The sequence below is a fragment of the Carcharhinus amblyrhynchos genome, chromosome 12 (genome assembly GCF_965287045.1).
Source record: "Carcharhinus amblyrhynchos chromosome 12, sCarAmb.v2.hapA, whole genome shotgun sequence".
NCBI lineage: Eukaryota > Metazoa > Chordata > Chondrichthyes > Carcharhiniformes > Carcharhinidae > Carcharhinus > Carcharhinus amblyrhynchos.
The window spans coordinates 75,423,749-75,450,272 of record NC_137335.1 but is presented as its reverse complement, the minus strand read 5'-3'; the positions used below and the strand labels follow the sequence as shown (position 1 = coordinate 75,450,272).

Below are 26,524 nucleotides of genomic sequence, written 5' to 3'. Positions count from 1 at the left end.
TGCTATAGTGAGGTCATTGGACCTCCTTGTTAGCTTCTACACCAAGATGTTGAATGGTGTTGGCAAGCATTCAACAAACTCAAGCAGGCGTTCTCAGCCCCTCCGGTATTTTGACTTTTGAGCACCTATTCTCCTATCAGCAGATGCCCTCTTGGCATTGCATCCATAATGGCAGACTAGTAGCCTCTGCACTGACTGCCCTCACTGACACTGAGCCTTGTTATGTCCAGATCAAGAAAGAACTCCTGCTCTAGTTTTTGCTTGTCAGAAGTTTCATGACTTCATATGTGATTGTCCGTAATTGTTTAAACTGATCATCAGCCACTCATAACTATTCTTAAAAAGCCTTTTTACACTTTATCTGTGTGATTGCAACACATGGTGCTTAAGCTGCAATACTGCAACCTCTATGTTATCTGCAAATGCGGTAAGCAGTTATACCATGCTGATCTTTCCAGACCTCATCACTGACTAGACAGGGGAAGACATCAACATCATGACTATAGAGGTACTTTCCACTTGTTGAGTTGAAGAACTCAAGAAGGCCCTACAGGCAGATCTCACATGCAGGCAGCTCCACAGTGCCATCATGAAAGGTTGGCCCAAGTACTCAAACATAGCGTCACCATGAGCTTCACAAATTCTTCTTCTTGGAAGAATTATTGATACTGCATGAACAACAGTTTGTCGTCCCATCTCTCTGCTGAGGTACTGCTCGCAGCAACTGCACAAGGGCACCTAGGGCTGGAAGCAACCAGATACAGGGCAAAGAAATCCCTATACTTGCTCTTGAAGTGGGAGCAAATAGAGCAGGAAGTATTCAGGCATGTACTGTGCAATGCATTCAATCCACAGTAAGCCAAAGAAACACTATACCATCTCAGACCTCGCATGGTCACTCATGGCAGCTGATACCTTTGAATGGAATGGTAAACAGCACTTGGTCCTGGTCGACTTGTACTTTGGTTTGAAATCGACCACCTGTCAGATGTGAAAGGTAACGTAGTCATAGGCAAACTCAGGAGGTACTTCATCACATGCGGCATCCCTCAGAAGATAATGATGGACAACACTCACCAGTTTGTTACCAGTGAATTCAGGGACTTGCATTTATATGGGACGATGAGCACATTGAGTAGTTTCCTATACCTACAGTCAAATGGCCTAGCAAAATGAACAATAAGCTCAGCCAAGCACCTACTTGAGAAATGTGCCTGAGACCACACAGATATCAATATTGCACTCCTCAGCCTGCGAAATATGCGTAAAAAGGGTCTGTTCTTGTCAGCAGAGCAAATGTTCTCCAGGATCACAATTCGCACTGCTAACACCCTATTGCAACCAAAAGCCAACTGACGTGAATGGCGCCCTCATTGGAGTGGCAACAAAGGAGAAAGGGGGATTATGATCGAAATGTTCGCAGACTCTTCCTGTTAGCACCTGGTAATACGGTCCGGATCCCACACAGCTGTGACAGACTGATTTGATTTGATTTATTATTGTCACATGTAGTAACATACAGTGAAAAGTATTGTTTCTTGTGCGCTATACAGACAAAGCATATCATTCATAGAGAAGGAAACGAGAGAATGCAGAATGTAGTCTTACAGTCATAACTTGGGTGTAGAGAAAGGTCAACTTAATGCAAGGTAAATCCAGTCAAAAGTCTGATGGCAACAGGGAAGAAGCTGTTCTTGAGTTGGTTGGTACGTGATCTCAGACTATTGCATCTTTTTCCTGATGGAAGAAAGTGGAAGAGAGCGTCTAGGGTGTGTGGATTCCTTAATTATGCTGGCTGCTTTGTCAAGGGCTCCCTAAGCAAATGCAAATAGAAGCTCATACAGAGGCCAAAGGCTGCAAACCCTGCAGTCACAGGGTACACTGATGCAACCCACACTGAGGGCATCAACCCAAGGGCAACTCAAACACAGCCAGCTGGCACAATCACGCACCAAAGGTGAATGAATAAACCAAATACAAGGCTCCAGGAATATATGATGAACTAGTCAACAAATGGCCTTGTTTTACAAAATGGGGGAGTCAGGAGGGTACGCAATGGGCTTTCAGTCAGCTGCAGCAGCCTAATTAGTGTTTTGCAAAATGTAATTAGTTACTTGTTGGCACGTTAACTTCTATATGTTGTAAATAGTTGACATTCAGTGACTGTTCTGTTAGATTGTTACACCTCCGTCCTAACTTAAACAGGGAAGACGTAGACCAAGTGGTCTTGTGAATGCTGAATGACATAGACACAAAACAGGTCACGTGTCAGGAGTGTGGGAGTTCTCCCTGGAGCGTAGGCAGACACACACAGCATGTAAGAGCTGCTCAATGTTATCAATAAATCTTTATTGTTGTAAGTCCCTGGTCGTCAATCATTGCAACCTAGTGCTTCCTACAACAGTAATGGTTCACCATCATCTTATCAAGGGTGACAAGGAAAGGGCAACAAGTTCCAACCTTGCCAGCAATACCTGGAGACAAAGTGTCACAGGAAAGAGAAGAAAAAACTGATAGATTGAATGCACACAATAGTCAGACTCCAAGTCTTGTTACTTAGTGCAGTACAGGCAGACTGTCTGACTGTAATGATTATACAAGACCATGATGTACATTAAAACAGAGTGCACAAAGGTAGTTATTTTATTTATAATTTCCCTTTCTCCAGTTCTCAATGCTGATTCTTAAACTTCTGAGAATGTCTATGACAACATAAATATTATGCTAAATAGTGTTAATCCCACAGTGCTTCAATCTCATTAATGTTATATTGAAATCACAGTAGAACTGCCATTTAGCATATATTGGTGGTTATTAATGCACTGATTGACACCTGTGGTTAATTTTATGCCTCTCATCTGTATAAAAGCATGCAAAATATTTTTGATGGTGGATTGTGAAAGAATCGGCAGCTGGCTTTGGGCTAGAGACAAGCAGCAAGTTCAAAGAAGAAAAATGGGAAAGGTTTTGGATTGAAGTCAATCGCCACTTTGTAGTGGCAACTGTCCAATTCAGAACAGCGTGCATCCTACCACAGTGGGGAGTTTAACTTTTGTCAGTCACAGTTAAGAATTTGCAATTCAACTGACTTATAGTCATGAAATTGAATTCCAATTAGCAGCCAAATACCATCTCAGTTTCCCATTATAACATTTATCTGTCTGAGATTCCATGGGACAGCAATCCCTGTCAAAAGAGTTGTTGAATCTCATTGTTCATCCAGTGTTAAGAGTGCAGCTTACAGCACTCCTGTCTGAGGATTTAACTGCTGTGATTCGAGGAAGACACTAATCCCAAGAGACCCCTACTGATGCACAGCAACCACTCATCTACAGTTCTGTACAGAATGTGGGTTAAGAGTTCATAGTTCACGCACTGTCACCTCGGACTTGTGTGGAGATAAGGACTGGGAGCATACTGAGATTTGAATATTTGAATAAATAGTGTTTGATTCTTGGCCAGATTTATAAGTATGCTTGTATATCTCTCTGTGTGTATATCCATCTAGGATATATACTTGCATGCTGGCCTTACTTTGTGTCAGTAGTTAACATTATAACATGCTATCTCATTTAGTTTTCCAATGCTTCCTGTCTCAGTAAATTAAGGATCTGGTAACTGCATCAATTTTGACACAATCCCCCATGAGTTAATCAGTAACCAAAATGACCAAATTTACCAAACAAACTGCTGAAAGAAAAAATTACTTATAGGATTTCACTTTTTGTAACTTCTACCTCAACACACATCATAATCAACACAAACTAATCATGAGTTAATAGGCAAATGGTACTTCAAATAAAAAGACAAATTTTACTTTTAAGCATTTAACACAAGAAGGATCTGCTTTAAATGACCAATTGCATAATGCTATGAGAAGAAGTGAGTCAGGAGTTTTATTTTATCATCCTTTAAGAAATGTACAAACATGCTAGGTACCCAAGTTATTAAGATTGTCAATCACTTATGGTTGTCATGATAATGCTCAAAATTCACTCTGCTGGCTCTTGAGCAATGCTGTATAACACCAAATCATTAGGTAGGTACGAGCCCTTGCTTAAAGCTGTGACCACATTCCTGAAAATCATGACTAAGTGAATCATAAGTGTGAGAAACACAGCTCACAGTTAAACAATTTAGTCAAGTCAAGTTCTGAAGGAGCAAGATTTTATTTGACGTTCTTGCAAGACCGGGTGTCTAGCGAAATAGGCACACCTCACATAGATTTACAGCACATTTTATACCTTTTTTACAAGCATTGTAATGGCTTTGCAACGTGATGTTCTCTCCTAATTGGTGGTCCCTGTCCCATCTATGTGTTGACATTCTCCTATTGGCTCGAGGTGCCCTAAGTTCCTATCCCATCTAACAATGTCTCCTGTTATCACAAGAGTGCATTAGCAAACTCATCCATCTTATCCAATACTGTTACATGTCCAGTTCAGATTGGCAGTAATCAATCCTTTGCCAACTTAATCACTGCTGTCCCGACTATCTCAGTGACCCCTTCCCCCTTTTATGCTTAGTTGTATAAACAACACATCTTGCAGACCATTTGCTTTTTATAACGTGGGCCTCTTACATTCCTGCAGGATGTGGTGTATGCTTCACTGCCCATCACATCTCTGATGTTATCTCTGCATTACAGGCAGTCTTTTTATTATCCCTAAGTATTGCTGTGTTAGCAGCATCGAACCTTATGTCCTATGTTTGTGACTAAACTCACAGTTGTTTCCATAAAGTGGGTTATCAATATGCCTAACAATATCCAATCTATTTGACTTCAAGCTATTTCTCTATGCTCTACAAATATATGTGTTAACAACATCTTTACCTATTGCTCACATAAGTTCCTATGGTTCTTTTGGACGTTGATTTTTCTATGTGAAAAATGTACGATGAAAATATTTTACCATGCATGTGCAGCACTATGTGGTCCTAGTTGAAAGAACTTGCAAAATAAAATTACGTCACTAATTATTGAAGAACTACAATATACAATACAACTGAATGCTTTAAAACAATTCTGCTACTCACCTCAGTGCAGTACTTGTAGATTCGCCAGGCTCCATCTAGTTGCAGAGGTTCATCAATGCAGACAGCAGCTGAAGTCTGAAGATGACCTGCATTGATCAATTTATGCTACCATTTGGTGTTCTAGACTAAAGTGTGAGATTGCGAGGCCAGCAGGGGAGCAAGAAGTTGTGATTTGCAGATCCTGAGGACTAAGGGAAGAATGAAGGCTGGGCGGCGAGTTGGGAGTCAGCAAGGTCAAGTGGCAAGGACAGGAGTGGGAGAAAAAAGGGTTTTAGTTCAGTTGAGTTGCATAATCGGTGCAGGCTTGGAGGGCAAAAGGGCTTATTCCTGTGCTGCAGTTTCTTTGTTCTCTTCGTGCACAAATGTGGGAGCCCTTCGTGAGCAGACAGGCCATTGTAGAGGAAGTCTGTGAAAAATTACGTAAAAGTGAAACCGGCAACATTAAACAGATATATCGACACTACTTTACGTTAAGCAAGTCAGAATTAAGCCCAGATTTAACACAACCTCCCCACCTACAGATCATCTTTCTCATGAACACGTAAGAGTCCTTATCCTTTTACAGAAAGTTACTAAGCTCCCAACTTTTTAGCGTTTAAGTATATATAATTAAAACAGATTTTGTATGTTTATTTGTGTTACACCTGAGTTAACATTTACTCAGTATGGATAACACAAACAAAACAAATATCATTCCATAAAAATTATCCCAAATTGATCTGAAGTTGGGAATATATGTAAACAAAACTTTCTTTTGAAACTCAAAGCCCATACAGACTCTTTTCATTACCCTTCATTTGTCAAAAAATAAACATCTTTATCCCCTAAACTTTAGGTAAATTCCCTATTCATATAAGTTGCTATTCCGTGCACTCAATTTGTTCATTCAGTTAAAAATTAGAAACAGTAATGCTGACACTAATCACTTTGATTCAGAAGGTAACACAAAGCTGAATGAGTTAATCTTTTCTACAAAAGGCAAAGACTTCATGTATCACTATGCTGTGATACATAATCTTGAAGCTGATAGATTTGTTTGTTGCCTGTAATTCATGATCGACCTATTTTATAAACAAAACACAAAAGGTACTTTCAGCTTGCAGCCAAGTGAGTTAATTTGGCTTGGATATATGTCAAATTCTCATTCAGTAAATTAGATATGTAATGAATTAAACAGAAAATAGTCAAGTTTCTGCCAGTTGGGGTAACACAACAAAGTTTCAAATGTAATGATATAATCACTGCCTATTTAAAAAAAAACTATGAACAAAGGTGGAAATGCATGGTCCCCCGCCAAGCTTTAGATTTTTTTTCACAATTTGAACTGAGAATCCAGGATTACTACTTGCTCAAATGGGTTATTTTCAAATTCCAATTGATATACTTTGATTTTTACATTTTCCATTTACTTTCTATGAATTGTGTTCAAAGGAATGTTCAAGATGTATATAATGTATACCTATGGGGGCACCCTTATTGTCCTATCACGCCATTCGATGGGCGGGGTGAGTGATCTTGCCAGCACTGGATTGCCAGTGTGATCAGCCTCGTATCCAGGAAGGAAGCGAGGCTGATTATAATATTTAAATGTCAAAGGATAACTGACAGTACAAGTATAGGTGTTGCTTGCATGAGGGATGTTGTCGAGCAAGTTAACCAGACACCTCATAAGTGGTGTCAGTGAGAAAGAAAGGTATCATATACTCTCTACAGAGCAGCAGGAGGCCATTTGGCCCATCACGCCTGCACCAAGGACAATCCCACCCAGGCCCCATCTCCATAACCTCACCTATTTACCCTGCTAGTCCCCCTGATACCAAGGGGCAATTTAGCATGGTCAATCAATCTTACCCACACATCTTTGGAGTGAGGAGGGAACTAGAGCACCCAGAGGTAATCCATACAGACATGGGGAGAATGTGCAAGCTCCACACACTGATCCAAGGCTGGAACTGAACCTGGGTCCCTGGCACTGTGAGGCAGCAGTGCTAACCACTGTGCCACCATGCCACCCCATGCCTTTATTTTCCTGGTTGTCTGGAATAGGATTCAAACCCATAAGGGGGTGATTTTTTACTTGCTCATATCACCCATCGATGGGCAGGGTGAGCCAGTAAAATAGTGCAAGAGCCAAGAAATCAGGCTTGCACCCCATTCCTTCCCTCTCATGATCCCACTGGCACTGGATATCTAACACATTCAGCCTCCCGCCCATTTCTGACGAGAGGCTAAATAAAGTATTTAAATTTATTTAAAATGCATTTGACATAGATTTAGTGAGCCCAGGACACAATCAGAAGCGATTGAGGCCCCCCCCCCCCCCTCCCCCCAAGCTCAAGAGTAAGGGAAGGCCCTTTGGGCTGTGCCAGCTTGGTATCCTGGCACTGCTGAGTGAGCAATGCCAGGGGTGAGGCCAGGGTGGGCTGATTGGGTAGGGAGGGAGGGAGCCTGCTGCCACTCTGCATCGCAATCACTGGGGAGAAGGGGCCGCTGTGACTTTGCATTGCAATCAGTGGGGGGAGAACAGTGACGGCAATCAGTTAGGGCAGGGGGGTGATATTTCTGGACGATATGCGGCTTGAGATTAGCTGCAGGCTCCTGCAATAACTGGGGGCTGGGGATGGGCTGGTCAAGGCCAGCAGCAGAGGCCTGATAGTGCTTTCTCGCTCTCTGTCTCTCTCTCTCAGGCCCGTCAGCCCTCTGTTGGTTGCAATTGTGAATTTGCAGCCACAGAGGTTTGCACATGTGCAATAGCTCCTTATTCTGCTGTAGCAGACCGGCTAGTGATTTAAGCCCTGCCTACTCCATCTAGTGGCTAGAAATGGTCTAGCCCTCTTTTATTTGTCAAAGTGCATAAGAATGTGATTTTGGATACACCCAAGAAAACGGATCTGAAACACTCCCATTTACATGCTATCTCGGTATTTAGAATTTTTCTCATAAAATTCTGCCCCTAATCTCTTACTGTCTTGTAGAAATGCCATCATTGTGTCCAGGCACAATTTCTACTAAGTGAGTTGAGGCAGAGATAACAAAAGATTTATATTCTGTTTGAGTACTAAAATTTTTGATTTTGAGTACATTGGTCAGTCTTTGGCACAGTATAATAGGAATAGGACTAGGGGGCACAGCCTCAAGATAAAGGAGGGGCGGTTTAGAACGGAGTTGAGGAGGAACTTCTTCACTCAAAGGGTGGTGAATCTCTGGAATTCTCTGCCCGTTGAAGTGGTGGAGGCTACCTCGCTAAATATTTTTAAGACGCGGGTTGATGGGTTTTTGATAAGAGAGGGGATTAAGGGTTATGGGGAGAGGGCGGGAATGTGGAACTGAGCCACGACAGATCAGCCATGATCTTATTGAATGGCGGGGCAGGCTCGAAGGGCTAGATGGCCTACTCCTGCTCCTATTTCTTATGTTCTTATGTATCTTAAGGCTGAAAATAGCAAACAAAGTAGGATTCAAATGATTTTGATACAAGAAAAATAAGCAATGACCCTGAAGTACATGTGGATCAGACATCAGCACTTTCCTGTAAAACAGTGGAGTCGTCATTTCAGTCTCAATCGACAAAATTCACATTTACATTGAATTTTCTGTTGAGTGATTCTGAAATGTCGCTATATCATCGCCACTGTCGGTATTGCATGCATTCCGCAGTATTGTTTGATGTATGTAGAAAGCGAGCAGAACTGAACTGTATTTGCAGTACTTCACTAACTAACCAAGACCTGACTCTTACGAGTTCAGCTCTTCCTTCTGTAGTCTGCTGCCATTATCACTTTTTTTTGTTTTCATTTAGAAGATAACTGGTATAGTTCGAGGACTTTCCTTGTCCCAGTGCACATTTTAAAAACGTTGGACACCAGGAAGTAGAGGGTCTTTGAGGTGCATATCCAAAGATCCCTGAAGGTAGCAAGATAGGTAGATAAAGTGGTTAAAAAGATACGTGGATACTTACTTTTATCAGCTGAGGCATAGAATTTAAGAGCAGGGAGGTTAAGCTGCATAAAACACTTGTAGGGCCACAGCTAGAGTACTGTGCATAGTTCTGGTCACCACACTAGGAAGTATGTGGTTGCACTTGAAAGGGTGCAGAGGAGATTCACCAGCATGTTGACTGGGCTGGAACGTTTCAGCTAAGAGAGATAGGGATAGGCTGGGGTTTTTTCCTTAGAGCAGAGAAAACTGAGGGAGGAACCTCATCATGGTGTACAAAATTGAGGGACATGGATAGGGGTAGATAGGAAGAAACTTCTACCCTTATTGGAGGGGTCAATAACCTGGGGCATAGATTTAAGGTAAGAAACAGAAGTTTTAGAGGGGATTGAGGAAAAACATTTTTACCCATTTGGTGGTGGGAATCTGGAATCCTCACAGCATTTAAGAAGCATTTAGATGAGCCATTACATACAAAGTTATGGGAACAAGTGATGAAAAAATGGGATTAGAGTGGATGGGTGTTGATGGCCGGCACAGATATGGTTGGCCGAATAGCATCTTTGTGTTGTAAAACTCTGACTGTGACTTTAAAAGGCTTTAAGCCTTTGGCATTAAATATCTTTCCCCTCATTACTCTGAGGGAATTAATAATAGCAAAGTAGGTAGTAAAAAAAAGATAGATTTTTCCAAACAGATCAAGATAAACTCTCTAGCTAACTCCCCTTGAGTTTTACCAAATTTTCTTTACTTCCTGAAAGTACAAAGTTCTTTTGGAGTATAGCACTCTCAGTAACACCAGTTTCCATATACCTTCCATGTAGCTAGTCTCCCCATGACCCTAGACCTGTGGTCTTCTATTGGTGTACTGTTGTTAGTTTCTGGACTATGAATCCTTTTTCTGCAGGTTACATGGAATTTTGAGGCAAGATGTAGCAGAGCATGGTACCGAGAGTTTATTTTTCATCTTACTTACAAAATTCTTCCATTCCAGTTGGTGAATTGTAACCTCATTAATGTCCCTTAGATAAAAGGAAATCTGAGGTGTTTTTAGATACTTTTCCGCTGTCAACAGAGCTTCAGAAAGAATGCTTGTGTATTCTGGCCTGGTCCTGATTTAAATAGTCTATTCATAGCTGTTGGCTATTGCTAATAATACATTTAAAATATTAATAGTCTATGAATGAAATTGTTTTTGTACTTTAATTTTTTAAATTGTTTGCCTAAGAATGTCTGCTTTACTTCACTTGAAGGCAATGTGCATGGGGCATGAAGGGGATTGTGCCTAAAGGGGCAGGGCCATGATGGGAGGAGCCTGATGGGAGGGAGGGGGGTGCTTAAGCAGTGGGGGCAGTAATCAGGGCTTGGGGGTGGCTATCAGCCAGGGAGGAATTGAGGTGTGATGGGGTGTGGACCATGTCCTGGGAGATCGTGGTCCCTGCGCATTGGTGCACCTAGAGTTCAGCAGCTGGCTTCCCATGCAAACTGAGACTATACACACACACAAGCATGCGCCCCCCCACCCCGTGAGATTCACGTTACTTACTCATTGAAAAAACCCACTGTTTTCTCGCCCAGTGATTTTGATTAGGACCATTTGGTGTTGTACCAAAATCTGTTGAAAGGGATCCAAGTAGAGTTTTGAGGAAGCTGGGCCCTGATTTGGGAATTGACTACTTGTTCAGGGGCTTTGGAGAAGAAAGGATGGGGCAATAATTTGCAAGGACAGAGGGTCATGGTGGATTTTGAAAGAGGGATGATGACCACATTATAAGGGGAAGAGTGCCTGAAGAGAGTGAACAGTTATGAATATTAGCTACTTGAGGACCAAGAAGTAATTTGGGTAGTCAGCAGTTTTGAGGGCATAGGATCCACGAAGCAAGGGTTGATTTCATGGACAAGAAGCTCCAAGAGCAAAACAGGATATAGAGAAAAGTGCAAGATCTTCTGAATAACTTTTTTGTTTCTGTCTTCGCGGAGGAGGACGTGAATAATTTGCCGGGTGTTAGAGATGGAAAGTTGGTAGGACTGGAGGGTCTTAATGACATTACTGTTACGAGAGAGGCGGTGCTCGACAGACTGGAGGGGCTGATTGTGGACAAGTTGCCAGGACCGGATGGAATGCCTCCGAGGGTTCTGAAAGAAATGGCGGAGGTGATAGTGGATGCCTTGGTGGTTATTTTCCAGACGTCGCTGGATTCCGGGGAAGTGCCGGAAGATTAGAAAGCAGCTAATGTTACGCCGTTGTTTAAGAAGGGTGCCAGGCAAAAGGCAGGGAATTATAGGCCGGTTAGTTTAACGTCTGTTGTAGGTAAAATGTTAGAATCCGTCATCAAGGAGGAAATAGCGAGGCATCTTGAGAGGAATTGCTTGATAGAGCAGACGCAGCATGGTTTCATTAAAGGGAAGTCGTGTCTGACAAATTTACTGGAGTTCTATGAGGATGTGTCTAGGGCGGTGGATAGAGGAGAGCCAATGGATGTGGTCTTTCTTGATTTTCAGAAGGCGTTTGACAAGGTACCTCACAAGAGGTTATTGCAGAAGGTCAGGGGACAAGGAGTTGGGGGTAGGGTGTTAGCGTGGATAGAGGATTGGTTGTCAAATAGGAGGCAGAGAGTGGGGGTCAATGGGTGCTATTCGGATTGGCGGATGGTGACTAGTGGAGTGCCCCAGGGGTCGGTGCTGGGGCCTCAGCTATTTACCATTTATATAGATGATCTGGAGGAGGGAACCGAGTATAGGGTGTCGAAATTTGCTGATGACACCAAGATTGGTGGAACGGCAAATTGTGCGGAGGGTGTGGAGAGTCTACAGAAGGATCTAGATAGGCTGGGCGAATGGGCCAGGAAATGGCAAATGGAATTTAATGTTGGCAAGTGCGAGGTGGTCCACTTTGGTAGGAATAATGGTAGGAAGGATTATTACTTACGTGGCGAAAAACTGCAGCAGGCGACGGTGCAGAGGGACCTTGGGGTCCTTGTGCATGAGTCGCAAAAACCCCGCTTGCAGGTGCAGCAGGTGGTCAGGAAGACGAATGGGATGCTGGCCTTCATAGCGAGGGGGATTGAATATAAAAGTAGGGAGGTCTTGCTGCGGCTGTATAGGGCATTGGTGAGGCCGCAGCTGGAGTACTGTGTGCAGTTTTGGTCGCCGTACTTACGCAAGGATATTTTGGCCTTGGAGGGAGTGCAGAGGAGGTTTACTAGGCTGATGCTGGAGTTGAGGGCGTTGAGCTATGAGGAGAGGCTGAATAAACTAGGCTTGTACTCGTTAGAGTTTAGAAGAATGAGGGCAGATCTCATTGAGACGTATAAGATGATGAATGGGATGGATAGGATAGAGGTGGAAAGACTCTTCCCGCTCAAAGGATAGTAGGACTAGGGGGCACAGCCTCAAGATAAAGGGGGTGCGGTTTAGAACGGAGTTGAGGAAGAACTTCTTCACTCAAAGGGTGGTGAATCTCTGGAATTCTCTGCCTGTTGAAGTGGTGGAGGCTACCTCGCTAAATATTTTTAAGACGCGGGTTGATGGGTTTTTGATAAGAGAGGGGATTAAGGGTTATGGGGAGAGGGCGGGAATGTGGAACTGATCCACGACAGATCAGCCATGATCTTATTGAATGGCGGGGCAGGCTCGAAGGGCTAGATGGCCTACTCCTGCTCCTATTTCTTATGTTCTTATGTAGATTATGGTAAGGGGACAAGTGATACCTTGAACGTTTGATGGGTTGAGGAATGGAGAGAAGTGGCAGAGACAGCTGAATGGATATTCTCCATCTTAGTGACCAAAGTTCATGCGTTCCTCATACTTGTTTTTGGAGGTGGGTAGAGGAGAGTTGAGGAATGTATCAGGGAAACAGGCAGGGAAAGAGCATCAGAGATGGAGGTGAGGGTGTAGTTGAGCAGATTGGTAGCTGCAGAAATGTTGAGGGTACGAAGGGCCAGTGGTTCAATTGTTGGAAATTTACAAGTGACTTATAAGAAAAACCTTTAATTTTCATGACTGCTCTTGGTTTGGACCTCTAAACCTCGAGGGAATGACTATCAGTAATTAGCTGTTTCATCAGCAAACAATATCCTAGGGCCCAGTAAAGATCAGCCTAATTTTCAATCCTGCAGATAGGTGTGTTGTCTAATTGAGTATCTTGCGATAATCATCTGAAATACTAATTCCTGATACGAGGTTACAGTTTACAAGCTTTTGATGCCTCTCTCCAAGTTGTATGAACAAATTAAATCCTTACTTTGTAGCACAAATACAAAGCCACCTGACACCTGAATGCGATTTCTGTCACTAGAGAGGTAGTGCTTGATAGACTAGCAGGACTGATGGTGGACAAGTCCCCAGGACTGGATGGAATGCATCCCAGGGTTCTGAAGGAAATGGCAGAGGTGATAGTAGATGCCTTAGTGATTATTTACCAAACTTCGCTGGATTCCTGGGAAGTGCCGGAAGTTTGGAAGACGGCTAATGTTACGCTGATGTTTAAAAAAGGTAGCAGGCAAAAGGCAGGGAATTATAGGCCGGTTAGTTTAATGTCTGTTGTTGGAAAAATGCTTGAATCCGTCATCAAAGAAGAAATAGCGAGGCACCTTGAGAAGAATTGTTTGATAGAGCAGACGCAGCACGGATTCGTTAAGGGGAAGTCGTGTTTGACAAATTTATTAGAATTCTGAGGATGTGACTAGTGTGGTAGACAGAGGGGAACCGGTGGATGTAGTGTTTCTCGATTTTCAAAAGTTTGATAAGGTGCCGCACAAAAGGTTGCTTCAGAAGGTTAGGGGGCATAGAGTTGGGGGTAAGGTGTTAGCATGAATAGAGGATTGGTTGTCTAATAGGAGGCAGGGAGTTGGTATCAATGAGTGCTATTCTGATTGGCGGTTGGTAACTAGTGGAGTGCCGCAGGGATCGGTGCTGGGGCCTCAGCTATTTACCATTTATATAGATGATCTGGAGGAGGGGGCTGAGTGTAGGGTGACGCAATTTGCTGATGATACAAAGATGAGTGGAAAAGCAAATTGTGCGGAGGGTATGGAAAGTCTGCAGAGGGATCTAGATAGGCTGAGCGAGTGGGCAAGGACCTGGCAGATGGAGTACAATGTTAGCAAGTGTGAGGTTATCCACTTTGGCAGGAATAATAGTAGGAGGGATTACTATTTAAAGGGCAAAAAGCTGCAGCATGCTACAGTGCAGAGGGACCTGGGGGCCCTTGTGCATGAGTCACAAAAACCCAGTCTGCAGGTGCAGCAGGTGATCAAGAAGGTGAATGGGATGCTGGCCTTTTATAGCGAGGGGGATAGAATATAAAAGCAGGGAGGTCTTGCTGCAACTGTACAGGGCATTGGTGAGGCCGCAGCTGGAGTACTGTGTGCAGTTTTGGTCGCCGCACTTGCGCAAGGATATTTTGGCCTTGGAGGGAGTGCAGAGGAGGTTCACTAGGCTGATAACGGAGATGAGGGGGTTGGACTATGAGGGGAGACTAAATAGACTGGGTCTGTACTCGTTAGAGTTTAGAAGGATGAGGGGGGATCTTATGGAGACGTATAAGATAATGAAAGGAATGGATAGGGTAGAGGTAGAGAGATTCTTCCCACTCAAAGGACAACAGGACTAGAGGGCACAGCCTCAAGATAAGGGGGGGCGCAGTTTAGAACGGAGTTGAGGAGGAACTTCTTCACTCAAAGGGTGGTGAATCTCTGGAATTCTCTGCCCGTTGAAGTGGTGGAGGCTACCTCGCTAAATATATTTAAGACGCGGGTAGATAGGTTTTTGGTAGGCAAGGGGATTAAGGGTTATGGGGAGAAAGCGGGAAAGTGGAACTGAGCCACTTCAGATCAGCCATGATCTTATTGAATGGCGGGGCAAGCTCGAAGGGCTAGATGGCCTACTCCTGCTCCTACTTATGTTCTTATCCCATAAACTACTATTTGGAACAGCATTGCACTTCAAGTAATCACATATGGTCTTTTTTGATACCTGTGTGATACAACATAGACAATAGTGCTAATGATTGGCTGCAGTAAAACGTCAGCAGTGAACAAAAGCAAGTGAAAGATATGATGAATTATAAATGAAGACTTTGATTTATTAGCTTTCCAGTGAGCAAAGATTAGGCAATTTAAACATTGATTTTATTTTTGTTTTCTAGCTGAATGATAACCTTAACCTTGATCTTTCTGATGACGAGGAGCTACGGGATCAGTTGGACATGCATTCCATTATCGTCTCTTGTATAAACGATGAACCACTCTTCACAGCTGAGCAGGTGACTTCAGTTTCAAACAGATATTTTTAAGTCATGTGAATTAATTAACAAAGTAATTCTTCAACTAAAATTGTGTGACCTAATCTCAGCTCTTTTCAGTTATTCCAAGTCATTGTATCTGTTATTTTACTAATTTACTTAAAAGTGCTCATTTGATTGTTTCAATATTAGCAGTCTTTTATTGAAAAGAATGATAAATAGATGTATGTTTGTAGCAAGATATTATCCCCATTATATCTGTGTTGTCTCACATCAGACATAATATGATCCACTTCCCCAGCTTCTCTACTTTTACATGGCGGAGGTTGCACATCATTCAGTATGCCTAGCAAAATATCTTGTCCGCCGTTTCTCTATCCTGTTGATTTATGCTAAAGTTATTCTATCCTGTTTTTAAATCTCAGCCCAGTTAAACATGTCAAAAGTAGGATTCAGTAAACCTGATAAACAAATCAGACAGCAGTGACAGCGTTAGGTTTCTGTTTTATTACAGCATCAGTTGATATGAATATTGTGCCCCTTCATGACCGAGTGACTAAAATTACTCTATCTCAATATTGTGTTCTCTTCAAAAAGATAGTGTTGAGAGTATTTCTGCAAAGTTCAGCAGTTTCAACTTCTGATTGTAGGAACCCGTTTCTTAGAGCTGAATGTTGTATTGTCTTGATTGGCCGATCTAAGTCAATGGTCATTGATTACAAACAACTTCAGTATCTTTTCATCTTTTTGTGAATCCTTCCTGATGCCAGTTTTGAGTAAAAAAAAATGTATTGGCTATCGATGAGTGAACCACAGTTTCCAGGAGTATGCAGTTTGCTGTAAACTCAACAGTAAAGTCCATCGTGACTGCAAAGAGTACATTAACCCTCCTTGTACTCTTCAGCCTCTCCATAGCATTCAACATGGGTGGCCATGCCATTCTCCTTCAATACCTCTGTTGGCCAACTCGTGGACATTATATAAAAGAAGTTTAAATGATGTGGATGTTGCTGACTAGGCCAACATTTAATATCTATCCCTAGATCCCCTTGAGAGGGTGGTGTGAGTTGCTTTTTTGAACTGTTATATCTTTGTAGGTACACCCAATGTGTTGTTAGGGAGGGGATGCCAGGACTTTGACCTAGTGATAGAAATATATCACTGTTCCTTCACTAAGTCAGGATGGTGAGTGACTTGGAGGAGAATCTCCAGGTGCTGGTGTTCCTGGGTATCTGCTGCTCTTGTCTTTGTAAATGATAGTGTTCGTGAATTTGGAAGGTGCTACCGAAGGAGCCTTGGTGAGTTTCTGCAGTGCATCTTGTACACATGGCTGCCACCACTGTTCATTGATGCAGAGGGTGTGGTAGCTCACCACCACCTAGGAGTGGGCAATATATGCTGGCCTAGCCAGTGACACCCACATCCCATAAAATTAATTTAATAGACTATGCACTACTCTAGCTGGGCCTTATGAGCATTTTATACAGCTCCATCGTAACTTTCTTGCTCATATATATTTTTATTTATTTATGGGATATGGGATTCACTGGCTGGGCCAGTATTTATTACCCATCCCTAATTGCTCTTGAACTGAGTGGCCATATCGGCTAATAAAGGCAAGTATCCCATGCATTTTCTTTCTCCAATTCAACATTGAGAAGATCAAAATTGTTGTCTTCTGCCTCAACCACAGATGCCATTGTCTTGTCAACGACCTATCCTTGTCTGTACTGACTTTTCCAGGCTGAACCAGACTGATTACAAGCATGCCATTCAGTATGACCCTGAGCTTTGCTTTAAACCTTGCTTCCCATCGATCACCCAGACCATTTATTTCCCAATCGGTAGTATAATTGCCTCCAAACTTAACTAAACCTTCCAGCACTGAAAGTTTTGTCACCTCCAGGCTTGATTACCTTTATACTCTCTCTTCTGGCATAAATTTGCCTGAGCCTCCGTATTATTAGTCCAGTGGTTACTACTATGCTGCCATCTCCCCACGATAATCTAATTTGATACATGTCACTCTTAAACATGGCTCCATATATTGTCTGCCCCGACATTCAAGAGAAACTGACCGCTCTGATAAAGAATTGAATGTTCTTCATCAAGAATGAATTTTGTAACCAAGGTTTTCATCCCCCTTTAGATCCAGTGACTGTCCTATTTCAGAGTCATAAAGCTTAACATATAACAATAGCTGACAAAACTCTCCTTTATTGTATCAACAATAAAACTACTTCAATTTTTAGTGCATTAACTACTCCAATTTTCAGCTCCCATACCGCAGCACTAAAATAAGACTGATATAATAAAATTAATCTGATATCAAGGTTTATAGTGTTACTGGAATATTAACCCTTTAGAGCTTGTACTCAACAATTCTGCTTGAACTGTCCTTCTAGTTTTCTCCTGCTGTTCTAGAATCATCGAATCCTACAGTGCCATTTGGCCCATCGAGTCTGCACTGACCACAGTCCTACCCATAACCCCATGCATTTACCCTAGCTAGTCCCCCCGATACTAAAGGGCAATTTAGCATGGCCAATCCACGTAATCTGCACATCTTTGGACTATGGGGAGAAACCATAGCACCCAGAGGAAACCCACATGGGTGGTGACCTAAGCCAGGAATCAAACCTGGGACCCTGGCACTATGAGGCAGCAGTGCTAACCATTGTGCCACCCCAACCACTGTGCCACTGTGCTGCCCCTAATAATTGTAATCTAATAATTCTATTATCAATTTTTCTTGTTCCATTTTGATGTTTCATCTTCAATGTTACTTTTTTCTACCCATTTTTTCTTGACGATTTCTCAACTAAAATTTAAAGAGCCTTTAACTTCCTAAAGTTAACTTACTGAAGTTAAAGCACATGTAGTGGACAGAAAAATGTCGAAAGATCGAGTTTCATTAGCCTAAAAAATCTTCTTTTCAGCCAAATAAAAACCCAGAGTTTGAATTTAATGATAATTTCAGGATACAGCTACTGCTATGTTGAATCATAGCATGAAAGACAGCTTTGGAGTATTTGTGCCACACATTTCAGAAAGCAATGTGGTGTTCTTTTGTTGAAGGTATTATGTTATTAGTAGATTCACCTCTGGATTCAAAACTCTCCACTCATCACCTTCAATAATTGACTAAGCAATGGAAAATGTTGACTCGTGGCTCCAAATGCAGTACTAAGTTGGAAGGTTAAACTTATCCCAACTGTTGATTTGCCTGGGCACCCTGTGTGCCATTTCAGCCTCTAGGATAAAAGAACACTTTTTTATGACTGCATGCAGATGAATAAGCCCAGAGTTCCAATGCAGGATTAGGTGGCAGTATGTAAAATGTTAGGATTAGTTTTCTTGCTTCAGCATGCCATGGCATTCCTCAGAAGAGTTAGTTTTTCCCACTTGCAGGACTGTAGGTAAAACTGAGAGTTAGGTTTTTGACAAAAATAATGAAATGACCTATCTCAGTACCCTAGAGAAAATCAGTCTATTAGCCATGTCTTTTGTGGCACAGTATGTAGATGACATGAGCAGGAGCTCAAATCTAAGCTTTATAGCTTTCTAATGTCATTCTTCTTGAGGGATCTGTGAGGAGTTAAAATATATTTCTTTGGGGCCAGCTGCAAGTTGAAACTCTCCCGATGGTATTTTAGAACCAAGTCCTTGGGGTGAACTAGGTAAGATGATAACTGAGCCTGTGAGATCTGTATACATTTGATGATTAATCGGCAAGCTGGGATCATTTATGCCACCTGGAGGGGGTAGACCAGTCACTGGCAATTGGGATTCTTGTTATTTGCCATCTCTAGGGCAGAGGGAATTCATGCCTTGATGCACTAACTCCTGTTTAGTCGAATCTGGATAAAATGAAATAGAAAGTATCCTTACTTGCTACCACTGCCTTCCAATATATTTGTTTTAAATCAAAGCCTACATGAAACCTAGCTGTAACTAGTGTCCCAGGAAAAGAAAAAAGAATTGCGTTGCAAGGCAAAATATATTGACTGTTTAAAAGCAAATTACTGCGGAAGCTGGACGCTTTGACAAAAGGTCATTTGGTCTCCAAACTTCAGCTCTTTTCTCTCCTTACAGATGCTGCCAGACCTGTTGAGATTTTCCAGCATTTTCTCTTTTGGTTATATATTGACTGTTGTTGTAGTCAAATATGGAAAGGTGTTAAATACCACAAGGTCACACGAATAGCAAATTAAATGGATGGCTAGCTTAATTCTGTCAAGAGATGTGGGCATTGCTAGCTAGAGCAGCATTTATTGCTCGCCCCTAATTGTCCTTGAGAAACTGATAGTGAGCTGCCATTTCAAGCTGTTGTAGTCTGTGTGTAGGATCACCCACAATGCTATTATAGAGGAAGTTCCAGGATTTTGACCAAGGACAGTGAAGGAACAGCAATATATTTCCAAGTCAGGATGATGAGTAACGTGGGTTTGGAGGTGCTGTCTAAGGAACCTTGGTGAGTTGTACCTTGTAGATGGTACACACTGTTGCTATTGAACTTAAGTGGTGGAGGTAGTTAATGTTGACAGTGGTTGATGGGGTGCCAACCAAGTTGGCTGTTTTGTCCTGGATGGTGTCCAGCTTCTTGTGTAAAGGATCTTTAGATGGTGGATAAGGAGATGGGGTGAATTACTGTCTGCAGGATTCAACGATCAGGTGAATTCTGCAGAACACTCTGTTGTAGCTATAGTATTTATCGCTGGTTCAGTCCAGTTTCTGGTCAATGGTAACCCCCAGGATGTTAATAATGGGAAAGTCTAGTAGTGCCATTGAATGTCAAGGGGAGATGGTTGGATTCTCTCTCCCTGGAGGTGGTTGTTGCCTGGCACTTGTGTGGCTCACATGCCATTTATCAACTCGAGCTGAAATGTTAGCCAAGTCATGCATATGGACTTCAATATCTGAGGTATCATGAATGGTGCTGAACATTGTGCAATCAGCAGCGAACGTCCCCATTTCTGACCTAATGATGGACGGAAGGTAATTGATGAGACAACTAAAAGTGGTTGGCCCTTGGACACTATCCTGAGGAATTCCTGTCGTGATGTCCAGCTCTCTGTCTGGAAATTAACATAAGAAATGTTTGAAGTGTTATTAACTGAGTCAAACTGTTTCATCTGTTTCAGTAGTCTGATGGAATTTTTCCACACCTGCATCCTTAGTGCTGATCTGTTAGAAAGAGGCTTAAATCTCTAATTTTTCTGATTCAGAAACAAGAATTTCTGACAAAACCAAGTTGAGATATAAATGCTACAAAAAGTTGTTAAATAGCTGTCAATTCACAGTTATTGAGCAGAAAATTATAAATTTAATTAAATTTGTTAGAGCTGTTATAAACACATCCATCTGTTATGCAAATGTGATGGGTTATGCTTTCAGCACATTAGGTGCTTGTAGTGTCATCTCAAATTACCTTTTACATGAAATTCTACTTCATGTTCTAAATTTCATAATCAATTCTTGCTCACGCTACACAGCAATGCATGTGAGGTAATTTAATTTAATTCTTGAAAAGCATTTTTGTTATTCTGTTACCTCCAAGAGTTGAAATCTCTCTGCAGTTTAAATGAGTTAAATTTCCCAAAGTACCTTGTATTAGTGCATGTAAATTTGGGTATTTTAAAATTAAGCCATACTTTGCAATATCCATGATTAAATTTTAGTTGATATTTCCTCATTGTACAAATTTTACAACAGGCTCTGAAATTCTCCACACAGCTTTTTCCAGGACGTGGGTGGTAAGAAAACCCTGTCGCCTACCTTTCTATCCATTATATAGTTGGCATGATACTATAGCAACCCAGAACTTTAATCATCAGAATGGAGCATGGAAATCATTCTGTCTTAAGAATGGTGCTATTTTGAGAAGACTTGACTTGGGTCCAAATAAACAAAACTACTTCTAAGCACTTTGTCAGTTTGCATATTGAAGACATTGTTCCTTCCTGTTGTACAAAGGAGACTCAAAATGAGTGTGTAGAGGCACAGATATTATGTCATTATTTCTGGGTTCTCAGAAGTCTTGTATATCTGCTTGCAAGCCAAGCATGCAGCTGATAGAATAGGCACACATTTTACTGACCTGGAAGACTCCCAAGAATGAGTTTTCCTGCATTTTGTGTTGACAAAATCCAGAATTTTGCATTCTGATTTATTATTGTCACGTATTAGTATACAGTGAAAAGTATTATTTCTTGCACTCTGTACAGACAAAGCACACTAAACATAGAGAAGGAATGGAGAGAGTGTAGAATGTAGTGTTAGCAGTCGTAGCCAGGGTGTAGAGAAAGATCAACTTAATAAAAGGGAGATCCATTCGAAAGCCTAATGGCAGCAGGGATGAAGCTGTTTTTGAGTCAGTTGATATGTATTCTCAAACTTCTGTTTCTTCTTCCCAATGAAAGAAGGTGGACGAGAGTATGTCCGGGTGGGTGGGGTCCTTCATTATGCTGGCTGCTTTTCCGAGGCAGAGGGAAGTGTTGACAGTGTCAGTGGGTGGGAGGCTGGTTTGAGTGATGGACTGGGCTTTGTTTACAACCCTTTGTAGTTTCTTTCAGTCTTGGACAGAGCAGGAGCGGTATCAAGCTGTGATACAATCAGAAAGAATGTTTTCTGAGGTGCATCTGTAGAAGTTGGTGAGAGTCATAGCGGGCATGCCAAATTTCCTTAGTCTTCTGAGAAAGTAGAGGCGTTGGTTGTCTTTCTTAATGAGTGTTGACCTGCAGGGATCAGGACAGGTTGTTGGTGATCTGGACATCTAAAAGCTTGAAGCCCTCGACCATTTCTCCTTTGTCCCCATTGATGTAGACAGGGGCATGTTCTCCACTACCCTTCCTTAAGTCAATGACAATCTCCTTTGTTTTGTTGACATTGAGGGAGAGATTACTGTCGTTGCACCCAGTTCACCAGATTCTCTCTTTCCTGTATTCCATCTCGTCATTGTTTGAAATACGACCCATTGTGGTGGTGTCAACAGCAACTTGAAAATCGTATTGGAGGGGAATTTGGCTGCACAGTCACAGGTGTATAAAGAGTGTCGTAAGGAGCTGAGGACATAGTCTTGTGGGGCACCAGTGTTGAGGATGAATGTAAAGGAGGTAGTGTTGCCTATCCTTACTGATTGCAGTCTGTGGGTTAGGAAGTTCAGGATCCAGTTGCAGAGGGAGGGGTCGAACCCCAGGCCATGGAGTTTGGAGATGAGTTTTGTAGGAATAATGGTGTTGAAGGCTGAGCTGTAGTCAATAAATAGGAGTCTGACATAGGGGTCTTTGTTATCTAGGTGTCCCAGGGTTGAGTGCAGGGCCAGGGAGATGACATCTGCTGTAGATCTATTGCAGCAGTAGGCGAACTGTAGTTGATCTAGGCAATCTGGGAGGCCAGAATTGATTATGACTAAACTTTCAAAGAACTTTATAATGATGGATGTCAGAGCCACCAGACAGTAGTCATTAAAGCATGCTCCCTGGCTTTTCTTTGCTTCAAGACGGTGACTGTCATCTCGGTACCAAAGAGGTTGAAAATGTTTGCGAATATCCCTGCAGCTGGTCCAGGCAGGATCTGGGTGCTTGTTTGGGTATCCCAATTGCTTTCCATGGGTTGACCTTCAAGAAGGCTGCTTTGTTTGTAGCTAGCTACTTGAGATGTAGATTACCTTTACATCATTTAGCTTTGCCTTTAGCTCATTGACGTTGGAAGCTCTTTAGCATTAAATGTGATTGTATTTTGATATGGATAAGCCCATGAGTAAGTCAGTACATGCATGAAAGACTTACTTAGAAATCAAATTAATACAATAAGTATATTACTGTTATTTGTACTGCAGCTGCCATTAAAAGCTAATGGTAATATGTTGAATCAGCTATAAAACATAATTTCATGCTTCTTTACAAGGTGATCGAGGAAATAGAGGAAATGATGCAAGAATCTCCTGACCCTGAGGAAGATGACACACCCACACAGTCTGACCGACTTTCCATACTTTCCCAGGAAATTCAGACGCTCAAGAGATCTAACACTAGCAACAGCTATGAAGAACGTAAGCAAATTGAATGCATGTAATTAAAACTGGGTTGTGAGAGCAGTGATATTTGAAAAACTATCAAAGCGAAACAAAGTCTTCAATGTTTTTGTCATAAAGACAATGTGGATGTATAAATCTCGTAAGAGAGAGTTGTAGTTTTTATTTGGTGCAGGGTGAGTGACCAGAATAAGACAGATTGAAGTACATAAAACCAATATTCAGATGTAAAAAATTTGACTGTCCAGTTTAATACTGCCAAATTTGGTAAAGGTTGTGACGTGAGACGGGTCGATAAAGCACATATTGAGCTGGTTGTTTTGTGCCACAGTGGAATTTAAAGTCCTACAGTTTATTTTGATTGTGTTTGGATTAGCGCAGTCTGTCTCAGAATGTTGCAAACTTATGCTGATGTCTGGGGCTCAATCTGTCTTGCTCTAATGGTCACTTAGTCACTATGACTGAGTATTCCTCAGGGCTTATTGCTTATTATGTTTAACTTATAAATATTTTTGGGATAAAATTGTATAGATTTAGACATACATGTTTCAGCATTTTTTTGCCTCCTGTTCAACAACACGAATTTACATAGCACCTTTAACACAATGAAATATCCCAAGGCACTTCTCAGAAACATTGTGGTGCTAGTTATTTAGAGCAAAATACAAACAAAAAGAAAATTAATGTAGAGGGATATCAACAAATTATAAAATATCCATTCTTAAAACAAAAAATGCTGGAAATACTCAGCAGGTCTGACATCATCTGTGGAGAGAAGCAGTTAACATTTAGAGTCAAACATGACTCTTTAGATGAAGTATCCATTATCTACATTAAAACATGCAGAAAAATTAGGCTAGTATAATTTATTGAATGTTCTAATTTTGTCCAGTTCATTAAGTTGTAAACTTTCCATGACCAAAAATTCACTTATCATCAGGTGCATGCTTTAAAGATTACCTGCAGGAGGACTTGAAGAGCATTACAAGTTCTTCTTGTGCCTACTATTTATGTCTAGAGTACATCAAAGGTGAATGAGCATACTAAGTTGGACAAAGTCCCTGCACAAACTAATCTGGATAATAACACTAATTCCTTGCTTCACCACATTTGGAAGGGAGTTATCCATTGAAGTTTAAGTAAATGCATTTAGCTTGCCTTAAATAAAGGCATTTTCTAATCATTTCTGAAGAATGTTCAGATTACTTTTTAAGAGAAGGACACAAAGTAATCATTTTTTTGTCAGAATATAAACTTCAGATTACTTTTGTTTACAGGGATCATACAGTGTAATTAGAATTAATGGAATGAATTGATTTAAATAAATATTGTGTACACTTGCTATTATGTAGTCCAGAGAAGCAACCAGCACCAATCTTTTTAGGTATGGAATTTGAATATGTGATGTTTTACTCCAATTGTATAAGGCCTTGATGAGGCCACACCTGGAGTATTACCTGCATTTTGGGTGTCCTTATCTGAGGAAGGGTGCCCTTGCCATAGAGGGAGCCCAGAGAAGGTTTACCAGGCTAATTCCTGGGATGGCAGATCTGTCATATGAGGAGAGACTAAGTCAGTTAGGATTATATTCACTGGAGTTTAGAGGAGATCTCATAGAAACTTACAAAAATTCTAACAGAGTTAGACTGGGTAGCTTCAGAAAGAAATTCATTACCACAAAGTAGTTGAGGCCAAAATGTTGTCTGATTTCAAGAAAAAATTAGATATAGCTCTTGGGATAAGGGGACCAAGGGATATGGGGGGAAAGGGGGAGTATCAGGATATGGGAAGGAAGAGGGGATATTGAATTTGGTGATCAGCCATGATCAAAATGAATGGCCTACTGCTGCTTCTAGTTTCTATTTAAAATAATTGATTCTGCATTAGTAAGTCACACGTTTACTAAGGCAAGGGAGCATTGTGGGAGAAAAAGAGCCTTTGATAGACACGTTTTCAGAAGTTGCAAATTGTAATGATGGCCAGTAACACACAATTGTACTATTGGGGTGAGTTGAATGATCAGCCATGATCATAATGAATGGTGGAGCAGGCCTGAAGGGCTGAATGGCCTACTCGAGCTCCTATTTTCCATCTTTAGTTCTTAGCAGTAAGGGTAGTAGGCCTGAGAGATTGCTACTGAAGAAAGATTGATAAGTTGTTGCACTGCATCTGCAAATAGCATCTGTAGCAGCCACAGTACTGTAGTGGTGGAGGGGTTAAATTTTGAGTCTTTACTACAGCTGATCAAGTGCACTGCTTGGTCTAGATGGTCCTGAGGTTCTTGACTATTGCAGCTGTGCCATCCAGGCAAGTGATTAATATTGCATCACACTTCTCACTCGACCCTTTGGTCAATAGATGAGCCACTAGTACCAACTCTGTCCTGTTCTTGTAGCTGCAGTGTTGACACAGCTGATCCACTTGAAGTTCTGGTGAATAGTGACACTTCAGATATTTACTGGGGGACTTGACAAAAGGGAATTGTGGAAATTCTAGAAAGAGGTAGGGGCTGGATTCTCTTTTTGGCCAATCCTGGCTTTTATGTGGCATAAATGTCATGTGTCATTTGTAACCCCAAGCCTGGATGATAGTTAACTGCAATTAAAGCCAATGTGGGCTGCATCATTATTGGAGGAGAACACTGGAACCATCAGTAAACAGTCACAATCTAGATCATATAATAATAGAAAAGCCATTAATAAAGCAGTTGAAGATGATTAACTCATTTGAAATCTTAATTCCTCTTTCCAAGATTTTACTTGGAATTAATGTTTTGCATTTGTTTTTAGCGTTTAGCACTCTCTGGGCCCTATTTTACCATTTTGATTCTCATGCTGGGCAGACTTGAAACTGAGTGTGTTTCAGATCAGATTTTAGATCCGTTCTCAGGCACCCCCTATGCACTCTGCCTGAAAAAGTATCAGCAATCCCAAATCACGCTGCTTAACGCGTCCAAAACCCTGTAGCTCCGATTGGCACCTCCAACTGCGCGTGTGCAGAAAAAGAATGATAGCATGCTGCTCCCCTGCCACATCCATCCTGGGCCAGCTAATGCCTCCCCCTAGCCCCCACAAACATTGCCCCAAGTCTGCAACATTACTGACCCCCTTATCCCCCCTCTGCCCATCATCCAGACTGATCGCAGGCCCCTCCCCCTCATCCCCACCCACTGATCTCAAGCAGTGTGGCAATGGACCCTCCCTCTCCCCCACCTCCACTGATCTCAGAGTGACAGTGGACCCCCCCCCCCCGCCCAAAATCTCAAGCAGAGA

At 41.8% G+C, this 26,524-nt stretch overlaps 1 protein-coding gene across 3 annotated transcripts in view; it reads left to right on the top strand.

Annotated features, from left to right (window-relative positions):
- LOC145351109 (fasciculation and elongation protein zeta-2-like) overlaps positions 1–26,524 on the top strand; it is a 128,638-nt gene that overhangs the window by 75,210 nt on the left and 26,904 nt on the right. For all 3 annotated transcript variants that reach the window (XM_080200738.1, XM_080200737.1, XM_080200739.1), the window contains exons 3-4: positions 15,122–15,238; positions 23,126–23,270. In XM_080200738.1, coding sequence (XP_080056864.1) covers positions 15,122–15,238; positions 23,126–23,270 — 262 coding nt within the window. The remainder of the gene's footprint in view (positions 1–15,121; positions 15,239–23,125; positions 23,271–26,524) is intronic.